The sequence below is a fragment of the Amblyomma maculatum genome, chromosome 10 (assembly GCF_055883805.1).
Source record: "Amblyomma maculatum isolate TAMU_Amacu chromosome 10, ASM5588380v1, whole genome shotgun sequence".
Taxonomy (NCBI): Eukaryota; Metazoa; Arthropoda; class Arachnida; order Ixodida; family Ixodidae; genus Amblyomma; species Amblyomma maculatum.
Genome location: NC_139353.1, coordinates 28,276,586 through 28,297,375, shown reverse-complemented (window position 1 = coordinate 28,297,375; position 20,790 = coordinate 28,276,586). Strand labels below are relative to the sequence as shown.

Genomic DNA, 20,790 nt, shown 5'->3' with positions numbered 1-20,790 from the left:
CGATTTCGCTACTGCTCGAAACAATAGCAATACAATTCAACATAAATTAAGCATGTGCATTGCATCAGCTGTTTAGAAAAAGTTTTATTACATAGCATTAGACATTCACATGAGCGGCGATAAATGACCAAAACAGGAAATGCACATGATTAACAACAAAGGAAAGTCAACAAGTCCGAAAACTGCGGCCAAAATTCTATACTGATTTTGTTAACACAAATTGTGCTGTCGCAACTTCTTAGTTATTTTTAAAAACGCGCGCATGTTCATGAGCGCTGCCCAATCTTTTCATAAGATAAGTTTCGTACAATGCCTGAAATTTGAATCGATGGAGTACATAGCAGTCTATCCCTTGGGATGCTTAACACTGTTAAACAAAATGCTGCCTGTGCGGCTCGTTTCCTTTTTGAAAGCCGTAGTTGCGCCGAGAGCGCAGCGCGTTAAGATATACCATTCTTTTACGAAACCGGTCATCGTCGGTGATGGGTGTTACGGGGAAATAAGAGGCGTGGTAACTATCCCGTCAATGATGATGAATCAACATTTATCGGGCCCGAAATAAATCGGTGGTGCACGCAGGAACAGACGGGGTGGTTCCCTATTTGTGGGACCCATATGTTCCCAGCAGCTCCTGGCCCCTATCTGTTAGTGCGAGCTGAATTGACAGGGCGGGGCTGGATAACAAGGTCTCCCATCTGTGGACACCGCAACCACGCCGTAAGGGGAGGGAGGAAGGTGGGAGTGGAAGTGGAAAGAGAGAAAGAGGAGCCGTAGTGGAGGGCTATGGAGTAATTTCGACCACATGGGGATCTAACGTGTGCTGACATCGCACAGCACACGGACGCCTCTCCATTTCGATGGAGGCGAAACGAAGAGGCGTCCGTGTGCTGTGCGATGTCAGCGCACGTTAAAGATCCCCAGGTGGTCGAAATTACTCCGTAGCCCTCCACTACGGCTCCTCTTTCCACTTTCACTCCCACCTTCCTTCCTTCTCTTACGGCGCGGTTGAGGTGTCCACAGAAAACAAGTGAGACAGTTGCCGCGCCTTTCCCTTCCTATAAATAAATCATCCAGAATGGCATCTGCAGCGAGGAAAAGGAGCAGTGACAACGACGGGCAGGTGCATGGCCCTCCCGTTGTGGTCCTTAAATGAAAACAAAAAATTGTGGGGGTTTAAGCAATGCTTAAGCTTAGTGACACGAGCGAAAATTCAGAGTAGCCATGGCAATCCCTGTAACACCGTGTTTTCAATCCTCGATTTTCTTCTTATTTATATGTAAGTTGGTTCTTAAATGAACAAGAAGCAGTCTACTGGCGGAAACTGCAAACTGGAACCTTCCCTAATTTACACATCTTAAGCAAAATGTTCCCGAACCAATACAGGAACGTTTAAACGTCTATGGGGCGGTGCTATACCCACCCTATATCACATCACTTGGGAATGCAATAGAAACAGAGCCGTTCCACAAACTAGAAAATCCGAGTGCGGGACAGTGGGAGAGTATGCTCTCCAGCGTCAACCCAATCCTCCAAAGAGGACTGGTCATCCATGCCCAGCGAGCAGCAAAACTCAGTGGTGCCCTGGAATAGGGGCGCCAACCCTGTGAGGCGGAGCCAAGCCATCGACGAAAAGAGGATGGAAGAACTCTGTCGGCAATAATATCTGTAAAGTAGAGCAATAAAGTTTATCTTATCCTATCCTATACAGAAAAGGAACGGCGCAGTATATCTCACGCGTATTCTGTGGACACTCGACAGCGCCGTAAGGGAAGGGAGGAAGGTGGGAGTGGCAGTGGAAAGAGAAACAGCAGCCGTGGTGGAGGGCTACGGAGTAATTTCGACCACCTGGCGATCATTAACGTGCGCTGACATCGCACAGCACACGGACGCCACTTCGTTTCGCCTCCATCGAAACGCAGCCGCCGAGGTCGGGTTCGAACCTAGGTACTCCGGCACAGTAGTCGGGCTTCTTACCAATGCACCACCCCGGCGGGGTAATATGTAAAGAAGGGCGTGTAGCTTTCGCTACAAAAAGTGCGACATATATGTAATGAAGGGCGCTATATATGTCGCACGTTTTGTAGCGAAAGCTACATTGATCACGAACCAGGAGTTTCGCGTGGCGGGAAGCACAGAGTCGTTGCCTAGCATCCGCCGCTGCTGGCGGACGCCGCGCGCTCATCGCGCCGTCTGGAAATCAAGGAGCAACCAGAAGATGAATCGCCTTTAATGCAGATTTAGATTTATTTATAGGAAGGGAAAGGCGCTGTAATTGTCTCACTTGTAAGCAACAACATAGCACTGATTTATTTATAGGAAGGGAGAGGCGCGGTAACTGTCTCACTTGTTTTCTGTGCACACCGCAACCGCGCCGTAAGGAAAGGGAGAAAGGTGGGAGTTAAAGTGGAAAGAGAGAAAGAGGAGGCCGTAGTGGAGGGCTACGGAGTAATTTCGACCACCTGGGGATCTTTAACGTGCGCTGACATCGCATAGCACACGGACGCCTCTTCGTTTCGCCTCCATCGAAACGCAGCCGCCGAGGTCGGGTTCGAACCTAGGTACTCCGGCACAGTAGTCGGGCGTCTTACCACTGCACCACCCCGGCGGGGCCAGCTGGTCAGACTCTAACCAAGCCCGCCACGTTGGGGGAGGTGGGTGTGGAAAGCGAGCTGATTTAATTGCGACAGGGCATGAAAACATGCAATAGTCCAAGTTTGCATAGTACTCAGAACAATTTGGACATGCTGGGGTATGTCTGATTCGGTATAGAAACGATCGGGCAGGAGTGTGTATTTAGTTGTAAATTTAATGTAATTTCCATCATATGACATTTGTTTGCGGCCACACGAGAAAATATAATGACATTCGATGAAAACGACATTAGGTATTGAGTAAGTTTAAGGAACTCATTTGAATGCGACCAGCGAGGACATATGTTATCTCGACACCAGAGACTCGGCGTGAATATACACCCAAAATAAACTACAAAAGTGTCGCAGGCATTATAATACTACTGTTAAATAATAATAAATTGGTTCACAGGAAGGGAAAGGCGCAGTAACTGTCACACTTGCTCTGTGGACACCCGAACCGCGCCGTAAGGGAAGGGAGGGAGGTGGGAATGAAAGTGGAAAGAGAGAAAGAGGAGCCGTAGTGGAGGGCTACGGAGTAATTTCGACCACCTGGGGATCTTTAACGTGCGCTGACATCGCACAGCACACGGACGCCACTTCGTTTCGCCTCCATCGAAACGCAGCCGCCGCGGTCGGGTTCGAACCCGGGAACTCCGGCACAGTAGTCGGGCGTCTTACCACTGCACCACCCCGGCGGGGCATAATACTACTGTTCATTTACAATTTTGTAGCTAGTCATTACATTATGTGAAACATACCAAATAGCATCGCGAGAAAAAAAAAAAAGGGAAAAAAACTTCAATCATCGTTACCAGCCAACCAGTCAACCAGCCACCGCATTCAGCGCGGGCGGCAATGGCCGCGGCTACCGCAATCCATCGGCGCAGGCACAGCGAACAGCGGTTCCCTTCCGCCACCGTCAGAAATTGATTGATTGATTGATTGAATGTCCTTTATTGAATGGGAAGGCTCATGGATAAGGATGGGGATAAAGGGGAGTAGACATAATCTTCATTGTTTAGGTCGTCACTCAAATCATATTGCTCTAACCAGGCCACTAAGCCAGCCATACTTGGCAAATATCATCTGTGCGTTAGCATCAGTTTCTAGAAGGGAACGGTAGTTCAGGCGGTAGGGTTCGATCTCGGGGTGTCCAGTAGAAAAAGCAGGGCAATCCCAAAGTAAATGAGATATGCCGCCGCAGGTTAGAGTCGTACAGTGGGGGCACGTAATCATTTTCTCCGTATACTGACGCCAGCGGGCCATAATACTTGGCGTGTAAGCCGCATGGGCGATGAGCTTAGGTGGGTTCTTCTCGTAAAAGGTGGGTATGGTGTGGCCACCTGCATGCGATGCTGACTGAGGCTACGAAGACTGGTCCGAGTATAGTGCATAAGGGCAAGAGAAAGGGCGAGTTGCCCGCCCGAGGTCGAATAAGGATGAAGCAAGGGGGGTGGGGAAGTAAATGTGGACATCCCACCTGCAGAAAAACATGTTAAAATCTGTTCATCTTAAATAATACGCGCTTGGATAAAGCAATCTAAATATATATATATATATATATATATATATATATATATATATATATATATATATATATATATATATTATATTTCAAACAGATGTACTTCTGGCGACGCATTAGCAGCAGAGCTACGTACTACGTACAGCACGAGACCGGCGAGCTGCCTACCGTCGGTGCTGCGGCTGCTACATGGCTGAGGGCAGAAAATCGCTCTAGTTACTTATCAACGGTATGCCCTCAGCCATGTAGCAGCCGCAGCACCGACGGTAGGCAGCTCGCCGGTCTCGTGCTGTACGTAGTACGTAGCTCTGCTGCTAATGCGTCGCCAGAAGTACTACATCTGTTTATTTATTTATTTATTTACCCTCAGGGCCCGGGGGCATTACAGAGGGGGGAGTGGGATACATAAAAGTATATGAAAGTACAGCAAAGTTGCAGAAAAAAATGCAGTACAAGTACACAAAAAACATGCGCCAAAAGAACAAGGAAAACAAAACTTCACAATGCAGTGGGGATAAGTAAAAACTATGTCAGGAAGTTAAGGGCAAACAACATCGTAACAAGCATAGATACATTCAAAGAAAAACAATGTCTTTGCGAAGTGCGTCGTTATCTGTTATACATGCGATATCATGGGGAAGGTGATTCCAACTGACACAAGTTCTAGGTATGAATGAGTCATGGAAACATTTTGTGTGACTAGATGGAACCCCAACTTTATGGCGGTGATCAATGCGTGATATGTAAGATGGTCTTGTTAGTAATCTTTCTTTCAGGTAGCTGTTGTGGTAAATTGTGAGAATTACTGTGAGAAAATTTATGACACAATTGAAGTTATAGTAAGGCAGTTCCACGAATAGGCAATTGGCCATTTCCAAAGCGCCGTCCGCTGTGGCTTCGATGCGAAACCGTTTAGGCCGTGACGAGCGCACGGCCAGAGCGCCGTCGTCCACCGCTCTCGCGGGCAGCACCGTTTCGGTAAAGTCGCGACATCCGTACGGAAAGTGATGCGATTTTGTCTGCTTTCTTGATGAGGCTGGGGTCCGGCATTTTTCGACGGGCAAACGATCTTGCGAAGACGGGACTCGACGGGACGGGGCTGTGGTGCGCTACGTTGCCGGGCGATACTCGAAGGTTCTATAATAGCGTCGTCGGTCAGTACACTAGACGCTGCCTATTTTACGTGTTGAACTTGGATTAGTGTGCAAAGTGTACGTTGTTGAAACAATTCGTGCGTTTTTCACACGGCGGCTGCCTTTCGATGGAGGCGAAACGAAGTGGCGTCCGTGTGCTGTGCGATGTCAGCGCACGTTAAAGATCCCCAGGTGGTCGAAATTACTCCGCAGCCCTCCACTACGGCTCCCCTTTCTCTCTTTCCACTTTCACTCCCACTTTCCTCGCTTCCCTTACGGTGCGGTTCAGGTGTCCACATAGCAAGTGTGACAGATACTGCGCCTTTCCCTTCCTGTGAACCAATTATTATTATTATATTTTCACACGCGGGCGCCGAAGCGCGCACCTTTCCTACCCTTTCGTAAACAAACGCCACCGGCGCAGGTGCTTGTTTGTTTGTTTGTGAGGTTTAACGTCCCAAAGCAACTCAGGCTATGAGAGACGCCGTAGTAGAGGACTTCGGAAATTTCGACCGCATGGGGTTCTTTAACGTGCACTGACATCGCACAGCACACGGGCGCCTTGTTTTTCGCGTCCTTCAAGCAGCGGTAGGTCTTTAAGGTCCTCCCCTGATGGGGCTGGGTCAGGTAGGTCACCGCCGCTTTCGGCGGGGGCTAGCCTGCCGCAGAATTTTTATCTGTTGTAGGTCGTCATTGCACCCGCCACCGTTTTGGGTGGTGGACGACGGCTGTTGTTGCGGCGCGTGTCTTTCTCTCCCTCCTCCTTTTATTTCCTCTCTATTTTCTCTTCTGTCTGCACGAGGCAGCGGAGCTTTTCCCTTCCTATAAATAAAAGCAGGCAGCGGAGGTGGCTCAGTTACAGAGCCAGTAGCAGGCCTTTGCATTTTCTTTTCCTACTTTCTACAGCCACAACAACAGCAGCACACGGGCGCCTTGTTTTTCGCCTCCATCGAAAAGCTGCCGCCGAGGGCGGGATTTGATCCTGCGTCCTTGGGAATAGTAGTTGAGCGCCGTAATCACTGCGCCACCCCGGCGGGGTACCGGTGCAGGTGTAAACATCGTAATGGGTATTCGTAATCAACACGTTGGTTACGAGTCATTAAAGACGCGAATATGAATTTAGAGGCTGCTTTCGTTCGCAGCGCTCATCATTCTCGCAACGTAGTGAAGGCGCACCGATATTTGTGTATCCATCGCAATTGCCATCATTTGCAAATGACGTTAGTTTTGGTCGTGTAGCAGCGCGTCGAAACAAATGACATTGAACAGAACAAATGTCATTAGGTGGTAATGACATTGATTTTCCCGTGTGGCATGGGTATGCGTATTTGCGTGGTAGTGAGAGATTTATCAGGAAGAAGTAGTGCACGAAGAGTTTTTCTAATGTTGTCATAGTGAATGTTGATTTCATTTTTGTAGTAAAGAGTAGTGTCCCACGTGGGTAGATAAGGCAAGCGAATCCCAGGTGTCCGGTGTTGAAGTTCGCTGGCGAAGTTATGCGCTACCGCATTGCCTGGGATTCCAGTGCGGCCAGGAATCCACCGCAGTGTGACAGTGTTGGGACGTAGTTTGGTGAGAGCTCTTTGTAGATCATCCTGCCGTTCTTCAGGAATGCGACCCGTATGAATGGCGCGTATAGCCTGTATTGAATCAGAGTATATGGTATATCCTGAAGGGTTAGGGGGTACTTGTGCGAGTTCTTGAATACTGGCGACTATTGGCAGGGTCTCGAGAGTCGCTGTAGGAGGAGGATCTATGTAAGGACCGAGGGTCACAGCCTCGTCACTACCTCGCTACAGCTCTCAATTGAGTAAGCAGCCGCTCCGACGTTAGTTCGTGATACATCTGTGTGAACGATCGTGGAGTCAGTAGGGTGAACTGGATTGCAAAAGCGAGAGGAACGTCTACCTGGGTTAGTATTGGGTGCAACGTTGTTTGGAATGGGGGTTACTATGAGGTTATGTATGAGCGAGGAAGGAAGGGTAATTATAGGGAGGTCGATAGGTTTGAGTGCAACTTGCTGTAGTATCCAATGAATTTGTTTGGAGTGAATAGCGCATCTTAATTCTCCTCCTCTAGCGTGAGGATGATAGTAGTGATGATGATTGGCTATTCAGCGGCCTATTTCGGGCGAGCGTGTACTCGGCATTGGACAGGTTTGGATTGAATTGGACAGGATTGGTTGGATTGTATTTCACTGGAAGACACTGTGCTTGATTGGACTGGATTTGATTAGACTGGATTGGTTTAGATTGAATTAGATTAGACTGAATTCGATTGGGTTACGCTGGATTGGATGGGATTAGGTTGGATTGGAGATGAGTAGGCAGCCCAGCCCAGGCACAGATGCTTTCGCTACATATATCCTGGCCTAGCTGAGCTAAGCCACGGCTAATTATTCCGTGGACACCTGCCCCGTGCCATAATGAATTTGCACATTCGCCCCTCACCTAAATACGCTAAACTCGCTCTAAATATTTGTCTTGTAAAAGTTGACCCGTAAACTTTCATAGAGTGTGAAATCTGAGTTGGTATAGTAGTACGCTTTTAGCGGGCTGTTTCAAGTATCAGCTAATTGCTAGAGGCCGGCTTACATTTATCTCTTACAGATAATCTAAAGCCTCCCTACACGAACAGAAAACCGTGTCTCACTGTTAGGAGCCACCGATAGCTTTTAATGGGGACCTTCTCATATTTCTCCCGGAGGGGAGCCTTAATCGCTTTCAGAGAAACTGCACTTATCACTCAGTGTAGTTGTGCGCAGCTACTCGGCCAGCTGAAGTTTGGTTAATTTGCTAGCTATGCTTACTGCACGCCTTTTTTAGACCACTGTGAATACTCTTTCTACTGGGGCAGCCCTGACCACGGCGGAATACAATTATCCGTCGCCTGTTTTCCTGCCCGTGCAACGGCGTATTGCACGACGACGGAAATAGTTGATTTTATGTTTCATGACGCTTTGCTTGAGGCTATTTCGTGAGGTTCTAGTTGCCCTAGCAAACGGCATCTAATAGACTACGACAAAACCTGGTCGCAAAAAATATATATATACAACTTAATCATGTCAGAAATGTGACAAAATATTGTGCACTTGTGTCCTTACATTAAGCTTTTGTGTACTTCTGCGGTATGTTTCTGTGCTGACTACGCAAAATTCTGATGTCACTACAAAAATTTCTGCTGTCACGGCAAGTAGACGCTCAAAAACCGCACATAAATTCAGATACAGCAGAAATTTCCTGTAGTTCTAATTTTTTTTTTTTTTACTAAGAAACTGATACGCACACTATTCCACACCATAATTTGAGCGTATAAAGGACTTCTACAATCGGAGACTCTAGCATAGATCCAAGTGTTACGGAGCAAAACGTATGGGCGTGCGAGCCGTGGCTTGCTGTTGCATGGGCCGTTATGAAGGCGCCTCTCTCTGTCGTGTTGTTGCCGCGTGTTGTCCTGTCGTCGACAAAGACTGATGGTACCGGAAGTGATCGCTCTATGAGTTTTCCTTTGTGTATTCTGCCTTATATCATTGGGGTCGACGTCGTATGTAGGCCTCGTGAGGAAACAACCACGGGGCTCCTGGAGCGCCGAGATGAATATGGTCTCTTGGCTCGCAACAGTCACCGCGCGGATATGCTTGACCGCGCTGCCTTAAAGGAGAGCCGTTGGAAAAGACGGAACTTGTACTTCGTACGCATATAGCGTAACGGGGAAAATAATTTCTGGCAGACTGCTCAACGTCATCGCGTCGCATGCCTTTATTTCTTGGGCACTGCTGGACGTTCGTAAACAGCCGTGTTTATTTTAAGCGGGGATTGTGATGCCCTGATGCGAAGTTTTCATTTGGACTATGCGCTTGCGCACGTCTGTGAGAAAAAGACTTCAATTTGCTTAATTTACTTGTCTTAACCGCTGGATGTTTTCCATGTCGAGCCAGGCTTGCTGTATGTTGCGCAGCTTGTGAACTCATGCAACAGCGACCGCGAAACTGGAAATGCCAAGCCGGAGTAACCTGAGCATTTATCACGACCTACGTTTGTTTGTGCAGTGATCTAATGTAAAATTTTTAAATCAGTATGCACTATCGCTCAGTATCTGCTTTCATGGTCGTTCTAAACTTTCGTCTCTTACATCGCTTTCGTGTAGTGAAGCATGCAGTGCGGGCTAAAAGATCTTCCTAATTGAATGGCTTTTAACCACCTGAAGAAGGAAGGAAAATAGTTACGATTTAAGCTCATAGTTCTCAGCGCAACGGCACACGGCCAAAGAAAGAAGGAAGGAAAAGAAGAGGGACGAACAAAAAAGTGTTCACTCCTCTTTTCTTCCTTCTTGCTTTCTTTGGCCGCTGTGCTGAAAACTATGAGCTTAAATTGAGAATACCAACTTGCCCAACAACTAACTCTACTGGAAAATATTACAAAGAAGTCGCCGTAGCCTACACAGGAAAAGGGTTGGGGTAAAAGTATTAAGTGGACAACGTATCCTGCCTAGCGGGTCGACTTTCGCGGACGAAGGTGCACATAATCGCATTTAATATTCAGAGAGACTTTGGAACCCTAAGGTGAGACCGTTTGCGTATTGCCGTTATAGCTTTGTGTGCTTTCGCACTGTCTGTCATACAGTGTGATACTGCTAAACACGCTTGTCGGTTAGTTTTCAATAATTCAGTATCGTTCGCGATTTCGAGCACTTCCCGCAGCAATTTTTTCTGGTAAGCCTAGCGTGGTTATCGACATTCGCTGTGCCGAGTTGGCCGCGAAGAATTTGCGTCCATCTTCGCAGCCGTCAAGAGGACTCCCACTGGACGTCGCCGTGGCCTGGTGGCACGCAGCAGGGCGGGCGAAAGCGCAGCCAGCGGCGAGCCGACGGCGGCAACGCCCGGCACTCCCGGAGACTCGTCTCTGGCCCTGGTTCCCTTCTCCTCCTCGGCGGAAGGCAGCGCTGGCTCGTCGCAGACGTCTTCGCCACCGTCGTGCGCATGCCGCGTGAGTTGCCGCGTGGCGCGGTGCTCGTGCGCCAAGGCCCGCACCAAGTGCGACCCGCGCCGATGCAACTGCTTGGCCTGCGACAACCCGCTCAACTTGCTCGAAGCCGTGGGCATCGCTCTCAGCGAGGCCCAGGCGGACCACTGCCTCATGCAAGCAGTCTTCCAGGTCGGTCGGCGGTGATATCTTCGGCGGCTGCTACGGAGTCCTTTCTTTTTCGGCAGTCTTGAGGGCCGAGTAGCGAACCGGTTCTGATATATTGCCTAGTGCAAGGGCTTCGCAGCCCTTCATGTACACAGAATGCCCTCCTGATGGTCATTACCCTGTATGCGCAGTTGCGCAAGCTGATCTCTGGGCGGCATTCCAGGATCGAGTCTCCGAAACTGTGCAGCTTCTGCATTCATTATGTATTTGGCAAAAGCTTGGCCATAGTACCTGTTTGCTGAGGCGGACTAGTCTGGAGCAATACTGCATGTAAAGAGTGCTTTTTAAATTTGGTATCAACACGTAGCTCTAGAATTAGGCATCAGAACATAGCTGTAAAATAAGGCACAAGAACATAGTCACAGGCGGTTATTTCAGCGACAGAGCTTTATGCTATAGCATCGGGCTCCTTTGTAGTGTCCTTTATGCTCGCGCCACTGTCATATGAGAGGATCAAGAGCTGCCAGAACTGGAAATGGTTTCAGGTTGATTCCTACTAACTCGCTTTCGCGCAGTCTTCTGTAGCGTAGTCACGTGCTTTAGCGATTATGACCACACCTCTCCGGAAAGGAGTGATGTACGCGACACTTCCACTACTGCACCTTAAGAAGGGGGCGGCGTCTTGTCGCTTGGTGTGACACCACGCAGGTGTCGGACCTGCCGTGGTACCTGTGCCAGCAGGTGCGGCTCAACTGCTGCCCGGAGTCGGTGATGGTGCGGGAGTGCATCCCGGGCCCCATGCCTTGTCCGCGGTGCAGCCAGCCCGCCCAGTACTCCTGGTGCGCCAACACGCTTTTCCACGGCGCCACCAACCACTGCTCGATCTGCGTGCGCTGCAACCTATTCGCAGGAGAGCACTGCCAGGTATGCGTTGGGAGCATGGTCTTTATTATATCTCCTTGCCCTTGCAAAAACATCCGACCCTGTCTTGTACACTGAATTCATTATTAATATAAACAGCGCGAACACGAAGACAAGGGACAAGAAACAAGAAAGCCACAGTACAAGCGCTTGTACTGTGGCTTTCTTGTTTCTTGTCCCTTGTCTTCGTGTTCGCGCTGTTTATATTAATAATGAATAAGTACCAACTCGCCCAACAAAGTATCTTGTACACTGAAGACGTGCTTAATGTTCTCCATTTATTGTGCTCCCCGGAGACTGCCTCCAGCGGATATAAGAAGCATTATTTATTCCTGTTCGGTATTGTCGACGAGCGTACACTGGTAAGTGGCCTGGCATTCCGTATCTTTGAAGCGAAAGCGAGCGTACTACATCCCTTTCAATTCTTCGCTATCTCGTTTTGTTTCGTCATCCACGACGTCAATGTGAACGTCTCTCTCCTTCACCACTTGCAAGTCTCAATCCCTTCCGTTTTCACATCAAAGCGCCTGGTTCTGGGCAACCATGAAAGCAGAGCGTATTCACTAGGCCAAGGGTGTAGCGCCGCGCACAGACCATGTAGAAAAACCGGACGTACTGATTAGACCGAAACTCAGAGCTATCATAGTGTCATACCGACTGCGGCATTGAAATGAACTGCATGCCCATCTCTGCATCTGCTGCATCCTAAGACCATGCGGGCACGTTCATTGTCTAATAATGCGGTTGCCTGTGAATGCACAATAATGTAAGTAAGTATGTAGTAGCGCTACGACGACAGGACAACAGAGCTAGACACACACTTGCGCTCGCTTTCGACAGGGATTCGCGCTCTGTGGTCCCGTCATCTTAGCGCTGTTTCACCCTTACCGTCAACATGGGCTAAACAGCCCATTATTCGACCTGTTCTGTAAAAGGTAGCGACTGAATGAGTAGCGAAGTGCATGCACACAAGCGGAGATCCGCGAGCTGGGGAGTGGGCTACACGGGAACCATTAACTCTGTCACGTCGCACATTTAATTAGGGCAGAAATCAAATGGCCCCCCACTTTTTCTATCGTTCTTGTTTGGCAAAGCAATCACGAATGAAGCATATATGGAACTATAGTGTTGATCCTCGTTCATCTTCCCTGTTATATTTTCAAATATGCGCCGCTATGCTCAGTATGCCAGGTGTACCAACTTGGTAAACTCCTTTTCCACATCGGTGCTTTACGCAGGCCTGCGACTCTTGTTACTACTTCACGGGCAACGACAAGGACTGTCCTCGATGCCGGCGCACTCGGAGCATGCAGATAGTACAGAAATACACTCTGACCTCTGAGCCAGCAACAATGGAAAACGCGGAGACAAGCACGATGCGGATCGTCTCCGTAGAGAGCCTTGCCGGCGAGCAGCAAGCGCACATGTCACCGGCCACGGCTCAGCCTCTGTCGCAGTTGATCGCTCTGCCACCACCGCCTCTGGAGGACGCGCGAGTTCCAGAGCATCAACAGACGGGCGTTGTCATAGAAGAGCTACCGCAGGAGCCGAGCTCTGTCACTGTGATAGAGGATGAGGACGACGCACCTGCCGCGTCAAGCGAGAAACCGGATGTCGAAGAGCCGGAGATGTCGGGTCCAAGAGCCGCCACAGAAGACGACAGAATCGAAATTTTGTCGGGAGACAGCTTGCATAGTGACCCCGAACAGCTCATCATGGACTGTTAATTTAAGGATGCAGCTGCTGAACGCGATGGCTGCAAGCTGCTGTTGTCTATGTACCTGGTGAATGATCGCAGTTCTGTCATATCATTTTTTTGTGTTTTGTGTTTCCGCTCGATTAATATGATCCGAGCTTTGCTGTCTCCGCATAGCGGTCATCGTTCCTCCTCTATAACGTTGTAAGGTAGCTTTGCAGATTTTTTATCACAGCTGGAATTATTAGGCAAGGTTTGTGCAAAGTTTACGTGGTTAGGAGTTGTGAAGAAATACCAAGAAGTTGGGGGGGATACTTCGGTTCACAATCGCACAGTTTCGTTTAGACTTGTATTTCATAAACCCATTTTTTGTTCTAGTCCATTTTCGCATTTTTCTATGCTGTAGACAGACCATACAGGTTCAGCAAAAACTATAATTGCTTCACTGTTTTCTTGAATGTATGTGGTCATTTTCTTTGTTGTTACTTTGTGACACTGAGCACAAGGGTGTCTGTGTTATTGTCTGTGCCTTGCGTGCAAATATCTGTCGAAGGTTGGTGTATTTTTTTTTCTTGGAAAAGACATTTCAATTTTCTTTGCTTTCCGTGTCTGAACTGGGATAAGTGACCTTTTTGTTGTTCCGTGGCAGGTACTATCTCTTCTGACAGCCCGTTTTCTCTGTTTTTGTTTCTTCTTATCATTGTCATTCAGTATGTGCCAAGCGGTCAGAAGACCTTTAAACTCAGCTGTTTTCAGACTTGCTCAATTTTGAAAGTTGGTCGCGCCGAGAATATGCGTAAAGTTGGCTGTAATGGGCCATTAAGCGCAAAAGCCTTACATGTCTCGTGGTCAGCGTAGAACTCTTCGGGTTGTTCCGTGTTCTTTTTCTCGTATTCTGCAGAGCATTTTACTCTAGCTCTGGCGCTTTAAAGAAAACTTGATAGCTGGAAAGAAACAGCTGTTCAAACTTTGAAACTTCGATGTTTTTGTTTTATTTCATGGTCTGAAAGAAACATATTATGTTGGCCTTTTTTCTTTCACGAGCCGCCCGTGATGACGGCAATTCATGTTCCTTTGCTGAAAGCATTCCATAGTGATTTCTGTGACGTGATGTGACCCTCCCACGAGTTGTGGAGAATGTGATCTCATTTTTTCTGTAATCATTCCGAACGGTATAGTTCAAACGATTTCACCTACGTTGTGTTCATTTAACGTTAAGGATTCGAGTACTAGTTTTCAGTACAAGTGTTCAATGATCTAGTCATTTTTTTTTCTTTTTGGCGTCGTTGCTTAAAATGGGGCCTGTACTTAATGCTCTTAGTGGAGTGGCTATTAGCTCATGAGACTAGGGTTAGCAAGGACCGTCGCTTTTCAGGAAAGCTCTTGTACACCATCATCGGTCTTAATTCAGGAAATACCTTTCTTGCATTTTCTTGGAAAGTGCATACGCCCATTGTTTTATGTTTAATTATAAGGCCCAGAAAAAAGTATTTCATGTTACTTTCTGTTACCATCTAGAGATGTGTTTTTGTGTTGAGTGACGGTACCTGATAATACTCTTTGTGACTCTCATTCACAAGCTGCTTCAGCGACCAGTGACATATTATAATGCGTCGTTTGTTCATGTGCCGGATAAGCAAATCCGAGTGCATTTTGTTCGAAATCATTGGTGTGTACCAGGACTTTGTACACTTTTGTTATTAGCATTAAATTCGCAATGCTTGTGCTTTTGAGAGCGTTCCATCTGTTCGTCCAGAGGTGCTGTGGCCAAGTGTTGGCTATATTTTTTTAACGTTAAATCCATAGATTGTACGCTTTCATTTACCTATCAGGCTTCACACGGCACCGTGTCTGGATTCTAAAACCGAGGAATTAAAGTGAGAAGGGGGTCTCTATTGGGAATGAATTACTTGTGTTGTCTAATGTTATGTCGCTAATGGCGTCCAGTGATCTTGCTTAGAGGTGTGACGCCTTATAAGGTGTCCTAAGCATATCGCTGGCAGTCCCGTTAGCGTCTCATTTACGTTCTAGACGATCGCCGGGGAGCTGCTTTAGAACGTGGGGTCATTACAGCCACAAGCAACATCTATAAAAACCGGCTGCCGATCATTTCTACGATTCTTCTCCAGCTCTTTACAAACCTCTCGTGAAATATTGGGCTGTGTGCAATCTGCTCCGTGTTCCTTCCGCACATCACCTGTTCCGCGCTGCAATTATCTCCGTGACTATTTGTATCCAATCTTGATGCATTTCTACAAAATAGGGTATGAATCTCAGTACCTATTTCCCAAATACCACAAAGTTTTCCCAGATTTCTGCTCAATTTGTGGGGAAAATGGTTAAATCATCGTTATTGACCTCGTTCAAATTAAAAATATTAGCTGTCACGCAGTTCGACCATGCTGACGTTTAAGCCATAAATTTCAGCCATAGCAGAATAAAATATGGCGCGCGATCACCGTGGTATGTGATTGTAGCGGTAGCGCTACCCAATGGCTGGCTCGTAGTACGTTTTGTCTCAAACTTTTTTTCTTGGCTGTTATAAAGCTAGTTTTGCAGTGTTATTGGCTTTAATACAAGCAAGCCAAATTGTTTAAACACTCCGAGGCATGTCCTCTCATCTTTGGTAGAAGCAGGAGTCAGGCATGACTTAGTTGAGACTTCATCTTTCCTGGGAGAGACTCTGTCCTCAAATCTCGGCGACGGCGAACTGAGCCACTAATACCCTTGTTACACGGGCAGAGTTAACCGCGGTTAGCGTAAGCGCGGTTACGCGAAACCGTGGTTAGCGCATGTTACACGGCGGACCAAACCGTGGTTGCGCCACTAACCGCGGTTATCGCGAACCGAGCTTTGCGACCTCGGTTTGCGTCGTTAACCGAGAAGATGGCGGCGTCCATGGACGGAGGCAGTGCGACGGCAGCGGCCGCGCCCATATTACAAACTTTTCCAAGCAATAAATTTGCGACACAAAACATACTCTTCACAGAAATCTTGTTTTATAAAAAATATCTTCTAAATAACGCACATATTTGCATACGGCATTTCGTTCCGCCGAATTGTTGCGTCAGTTCGTCTTTTACACCCAAGGAGGCGTTAGCTGCCATAATCAAGTAAGGCTTCCTATAACCGAGGACTCTGGAGTGCTGTGTAACAACGACGAACCACCATTTGAGATATAACACAATTCAGTTCGGTATCCGCGGTTAACTCTGTCCGTGTAACAAGGGTATATTAGGGATGGTGGTTACTGTTATTTCATGCTCTTTATACAGGGAGCAAGGAAAAGCACCTTAAGGACAGTGCCATAAATAAGGGTTTGCCTTGAACACCACAACAAATTGTATAGACCCCTTCCAGGGGGCACCACCCGTAAGAGTGAAAATAAGAGTAAAGCCGAGTATACCATTTTTGGTTTCGCGCGGCCTATTCCGCTCAGTCACTAGTGGTAGACACGACTCGTGCCTGCAGAGCGAAGCATTGCATCTGCCTACAAATGTCGGTCTACAAAAGGGCTAACTGTAGACGGACGAACAGATCACAGGGCCACACGGCGCCAGTGCTATGAAATGTCTAACCGCCAGCAGCGCTTCACTTTAGCCGCACCTAATCTTACGCAGCGTGCGCAGACGTATTTATAGGTTGTGCGATGTTTAACAAACCTAGCCACACCTGAGCTACATTACCTTGCCTTCAGGGGTATACATACCGCGATATGGGGGATCTTTTGTTTTGTTGTTTTGATCTGTTGTTCCAGCCGAACAGAGCCTGGCGTGAGGATCATTAACTTTTAAATTAGACGTCACTACTAATTAGATCCGACAAGCTGCTAGTTATCCCCTCGTAATTCATAAGCTACTTGCAAAAATGTGACTTCGGAGCAGTTTAATTTAAGTAACTTAGACCTCAAGAGAACACTTCCTTAGCCGCGTAATAGTGCGTAACCAAAGAAACCTGTTAATTCAGTGAAGCATCACTGCGTCTGCTCTGGCAAGAAGTTGTCTTGTACTCTTGACGCCCAAATGGCAGCCACTATCTCGTGATCGTAAATGCCCAACTCCCTGCCAATGCCACCTGTTCTAGGTCGGAACGTTTTTCCTGTATATTTCGTGCTACGAAACGATGTGTATACAAATTTTCCTCAACTGCTTATTTCTTTCTGTCTAAGATGTCGCGAAGAAGGGCTTCTTGGAATGTTGCCGCAATTATGCAGCGCGTTCTCCGAATCCCTTAACCGGCTCCCATAAAGCGCGCAGTCTGAGGTCCACTTTCAAGGCTGAGAATGTACGTGACTGATATGGTGCAAAGAGGAACAAGACTGCCACTAAATTCAACGTCGTTTATATTGGCCAAACACACAGGGCTTTCAACCGTAAAACCCTCTTACCTGGCGTAAAGACTGCCGTTTTCGCTTAATCCTTCCATCGGTAAATCTAACATAACTGCCAACAAGGACTGTTCGTAAAAGAAAACGCAGATATAAAAGTCGCCACTCAGCGCTTTATCGAGGCCGCGACAAGGTCCTAGGTCAACTGTTGGGAAATCCGGTTGTATGATAATAAAATTATTTCGAGACTACAACCAAACAGCCTCTCTCATAGACTGAGTTGCTTTGGGACGTTAAGCTTCGTAAACAAAACAAACTATAAATTGAGAGCATTTGCAGCAGCAAGGCATAGTTTCTTTGCTTGTTATTACGATGAAAATTGAGCGCGCTTTTTCACTATCCCCACCGTCAAAAGAGGTAAGTGGTGATTCGATCTGTGACAAATCAGTGAGGACGCGTTCATGTGAAAAGGTTATCGACATGAACCTTACCAGACCCGCTGAGTTCGTTCTGCGAGACGAGGGTTTTGACCTGATGGTCGTGTGCCAATTGCCAGGTTCCAGAAATGCTCTGATGCGTGTGGCGTTCATCAAACAAGCGATATGACACTGCACATTTCATTTTGGTCATTTAAAGCACAACCCGGTGCCACCTTGTTAAGCGTGCGACACTATATGTGTAACTTCACACGCTTTACGAACATACTGGAGCTTGGTTTGCTTTATGGGTTTTAACGTCCCAAAGCGAATAAGACTATGAGAAACTTCGTAGTAGAGGGCTCTGGAAATTTCGGCCACCAAGGGTTCTTTAACGTGCACTGGCATCGCACAGCACATGGACACCTTACTTTTCCTCAATCGAAAAGAGGCCGCCGAGGCCGTGATTCTATCGCGCATCCTTGGGTAGTAGTCGAGCGCCCTAACCACAGCCACCGCGGCGGGTTGCACATACTGAAGCTGTGGGTGCCTCAATACGCCAATCCGCTTGGTCCCACTGACGCCTAGGGACCTTTAAAATCTGGCCTGTTTCTGTCCGCCTAACGCCTTTGCTTGTTCTTGACTTTCTTAAAGGGGTATTCTAAGAGCTTTCTTGTTGGATCAGGTGCTCCGTCGTGCTCAAACATTGCTCAAGGATATTATGAATGGCAGGTTTTTGCCCAATATTATGCTTGTCGGCGACATGCCCGGAGGGATTGTGCAAAAAACACAAATACGGCTTTTGAGTCGCTTCAGGCTTAGTGTTCAGAAGAAGCAAATTCCAACGAACTTGATTAAATCATGTATTGTTGTAGTAGTATCTGCACATTTCTTTGTTCCTTCCTAGACGCAGCATGCACTCGGTTTCGCAAAGCGTAATGTTAAACAAAACGTACCACGGAATGCGCAGTTAGTCTCAAGGTCGGCGCTTGAGCGAGCCGGCAATTTAAGTAAATGAAAGCTTGCAGGAGTTTCGCAGAATTGTGCCAGACACGGCACAAGTGATTTGCGTATAGAGCTGTAGTGCGAGTGCTCGGTTGGGGGCCTATCGTCCAGTGGTTTTGCATTCCAAGCGGGTTGTGAAAACTAGTTTTTCTTACCTCGAGCCGCGCACTTTATTTAATTTATCGCCCATGGTCAACAAGTCCGCGGGCTTGCAAAACGTGGACAGAAAGCCAAAGGTTTTCTCGGGTGTGACAAGTGCGCACTTGCTTATTTATAAGACATCTGGACTTCAAAGTTATTCGGCTCGTCTTGAAGGAAAAGGTGGTTTAAAAGGTTTTAATTAAAACATTTCGTAGTCGACTGCGACATTAAGACAAAGCGAGACGGGGAAAAAAGACTTTGTACCGAGCGCAGGAAAAAGTCTGTACAATGGAGAGAGTAGAACTTCTTTTGTTTGAGGGAACCTCAGAGTATAGCCAGACTGTGCTAGCGTCCGAGATTCCGTGTGCGATATAAAAATCCAGCTTCAGCACTAAATACGTTTAGATAAGCGAGGAAAAAAGTGGCCTTTAGGCTACGCTTGTTAACACACGCACGTCTACGAATAAAATTTGCACGTACGCCCAGGAATTCACCTGAGTCTTTACTGAGAACAGGTTTAAACTACCTTATGGACGTCTGCAGTGTTTTGAGCGCTGTAACTAAAAGGTTTTTACTGAGACGTTGTCATCAAAAGTTTTGCAAATCATATTTGAATAAGAAATACATATATTACAGCGTGAACATTCGTGTGGCATATAATTTATGTATAATGTATATTTAGGCGTTTTGCGAAAACATACTCGCCAAATTTTACAGCGGAGAGAAGCAGGAAGAGTATATTCCTGACAACAGAAAAAAAAAAATGAACAGAGATCAGGGGAGACTCTCAACATCCAAAGTTTCGACAAGAAGACATGCCTTCGCGTGGTGATTGCGCTCGTTGAGTAAGGCTCTACCGTGATCCTTACTGATTTAGTTTTGAAACCGTTAATTGCAGTTTCACTAAACTTAAACAAAGCATGGTATTTGTGGTTGACATCATACTTCTAAGAGCGAAAGCTATTAGCAGACGAAATCGGCGTTTCCGATGTTAGGTTTTCAGAGAAAGGGTGTGGATGAAAGCCTAGTGGTGCAGAAAAAAAGTAGACCAGGGGTGGAGACTTGAACGAATACGGTCATAAAAATGTACAGTCGAGCGCGATTTGAAGGTTATCGCGCGAGTGCCGACCGGGAACATGAACAGCGCCATGGCCCAGAATTCTCTGCCGAGGCGAGGGAGGTATTAGACCAGCTTCCCTCACTCTTTTTGCTGTTCCTTCAGCAGCCGTCACTCCCTCCGGGGACGTCAGTTTTTTTTTTTTTTCTTTTGGTTCTGCGAACAGGCAGTGACCGTTGTGCGCACGACGTATTCTTCGGTATTATCTGAAATTGGACTCTTTATCGCAACAAATAGAAAGCTTAAAATAGAGAGAAAGAGCAGTGAGTTTGTCGCGGGGGTGATGGTTATTGTATGGAACAGCGAACGAGGGAGAGAAGAGTGCGAAATGATAATTTTTCTTGTTCCAAACCCGGCCGCCAGGTGCCTGGAGGGCTAGGCTGGTAGACGCTCGCGCGATAACATTCAAATCGCGCTCGACTGTACTAAATGTATCAGCGTTTTGGGCTTCCAGGGTGTCCGATTTTAAAGCTACTTGCATTCCGAAAGGCCAGGGTTGCATTGCGAGAAGGCCCGTGAAAGTTGTGATGCTATTGAAATTCTTGGAGGATGCTGGTCTCTCGGGCCAATGTTTAGAGTTATGGTTTGCTACAGCGTAAAATCATTGACCTGTGTGTCTAATGTAATGTTAATTCCACCTTCCCCTTAGCTAGACCCTGATCTGCTGACCTAGCTGCGCTGTCAGCGTTGTAATAGGCGGACCTCGTATTCCCAGTTAATGCGGTTATCAGCTCATTGTGCCACCTA

At 47.3% G+C, this 20,790-nt stretch overlaps 1 protein-coding gene across 2 annotated transcripts in view; it reads left to right on the top strand.

The window, feature by feature from the left end:
- The window catches only part of LOC146175982 (uncharacterized), a 79,109-nt gene extending 64,178 nt beyond the window's left edge, over window positions 1-14,931 (top strand). For both annotated transcript variants that reach the window (XM_084582340.1, XM_084582339.1), the window contains exons 14-16: window positions 10,074-10,444; window positions 11,129-11,344; window positions 12,580-14,931. In XM_084582340.1, coding sequence (XP_084438466.1) covers window positions 10,074-10,444; window positions 11,129-11,344; window positions 12,580-13,068 — 1,076 coding nt within the window. In that variant the 3' untranslated portion in view covers window positions 13,069-14,931. The remainder of the gene's footprint in view (window positions 1-10,073; window positions 10,445-11,128; window positions 11,345-12,579) is intronic.
- Window positions 14,932-20,790: the final 5,859 nt, after the last annotated feature.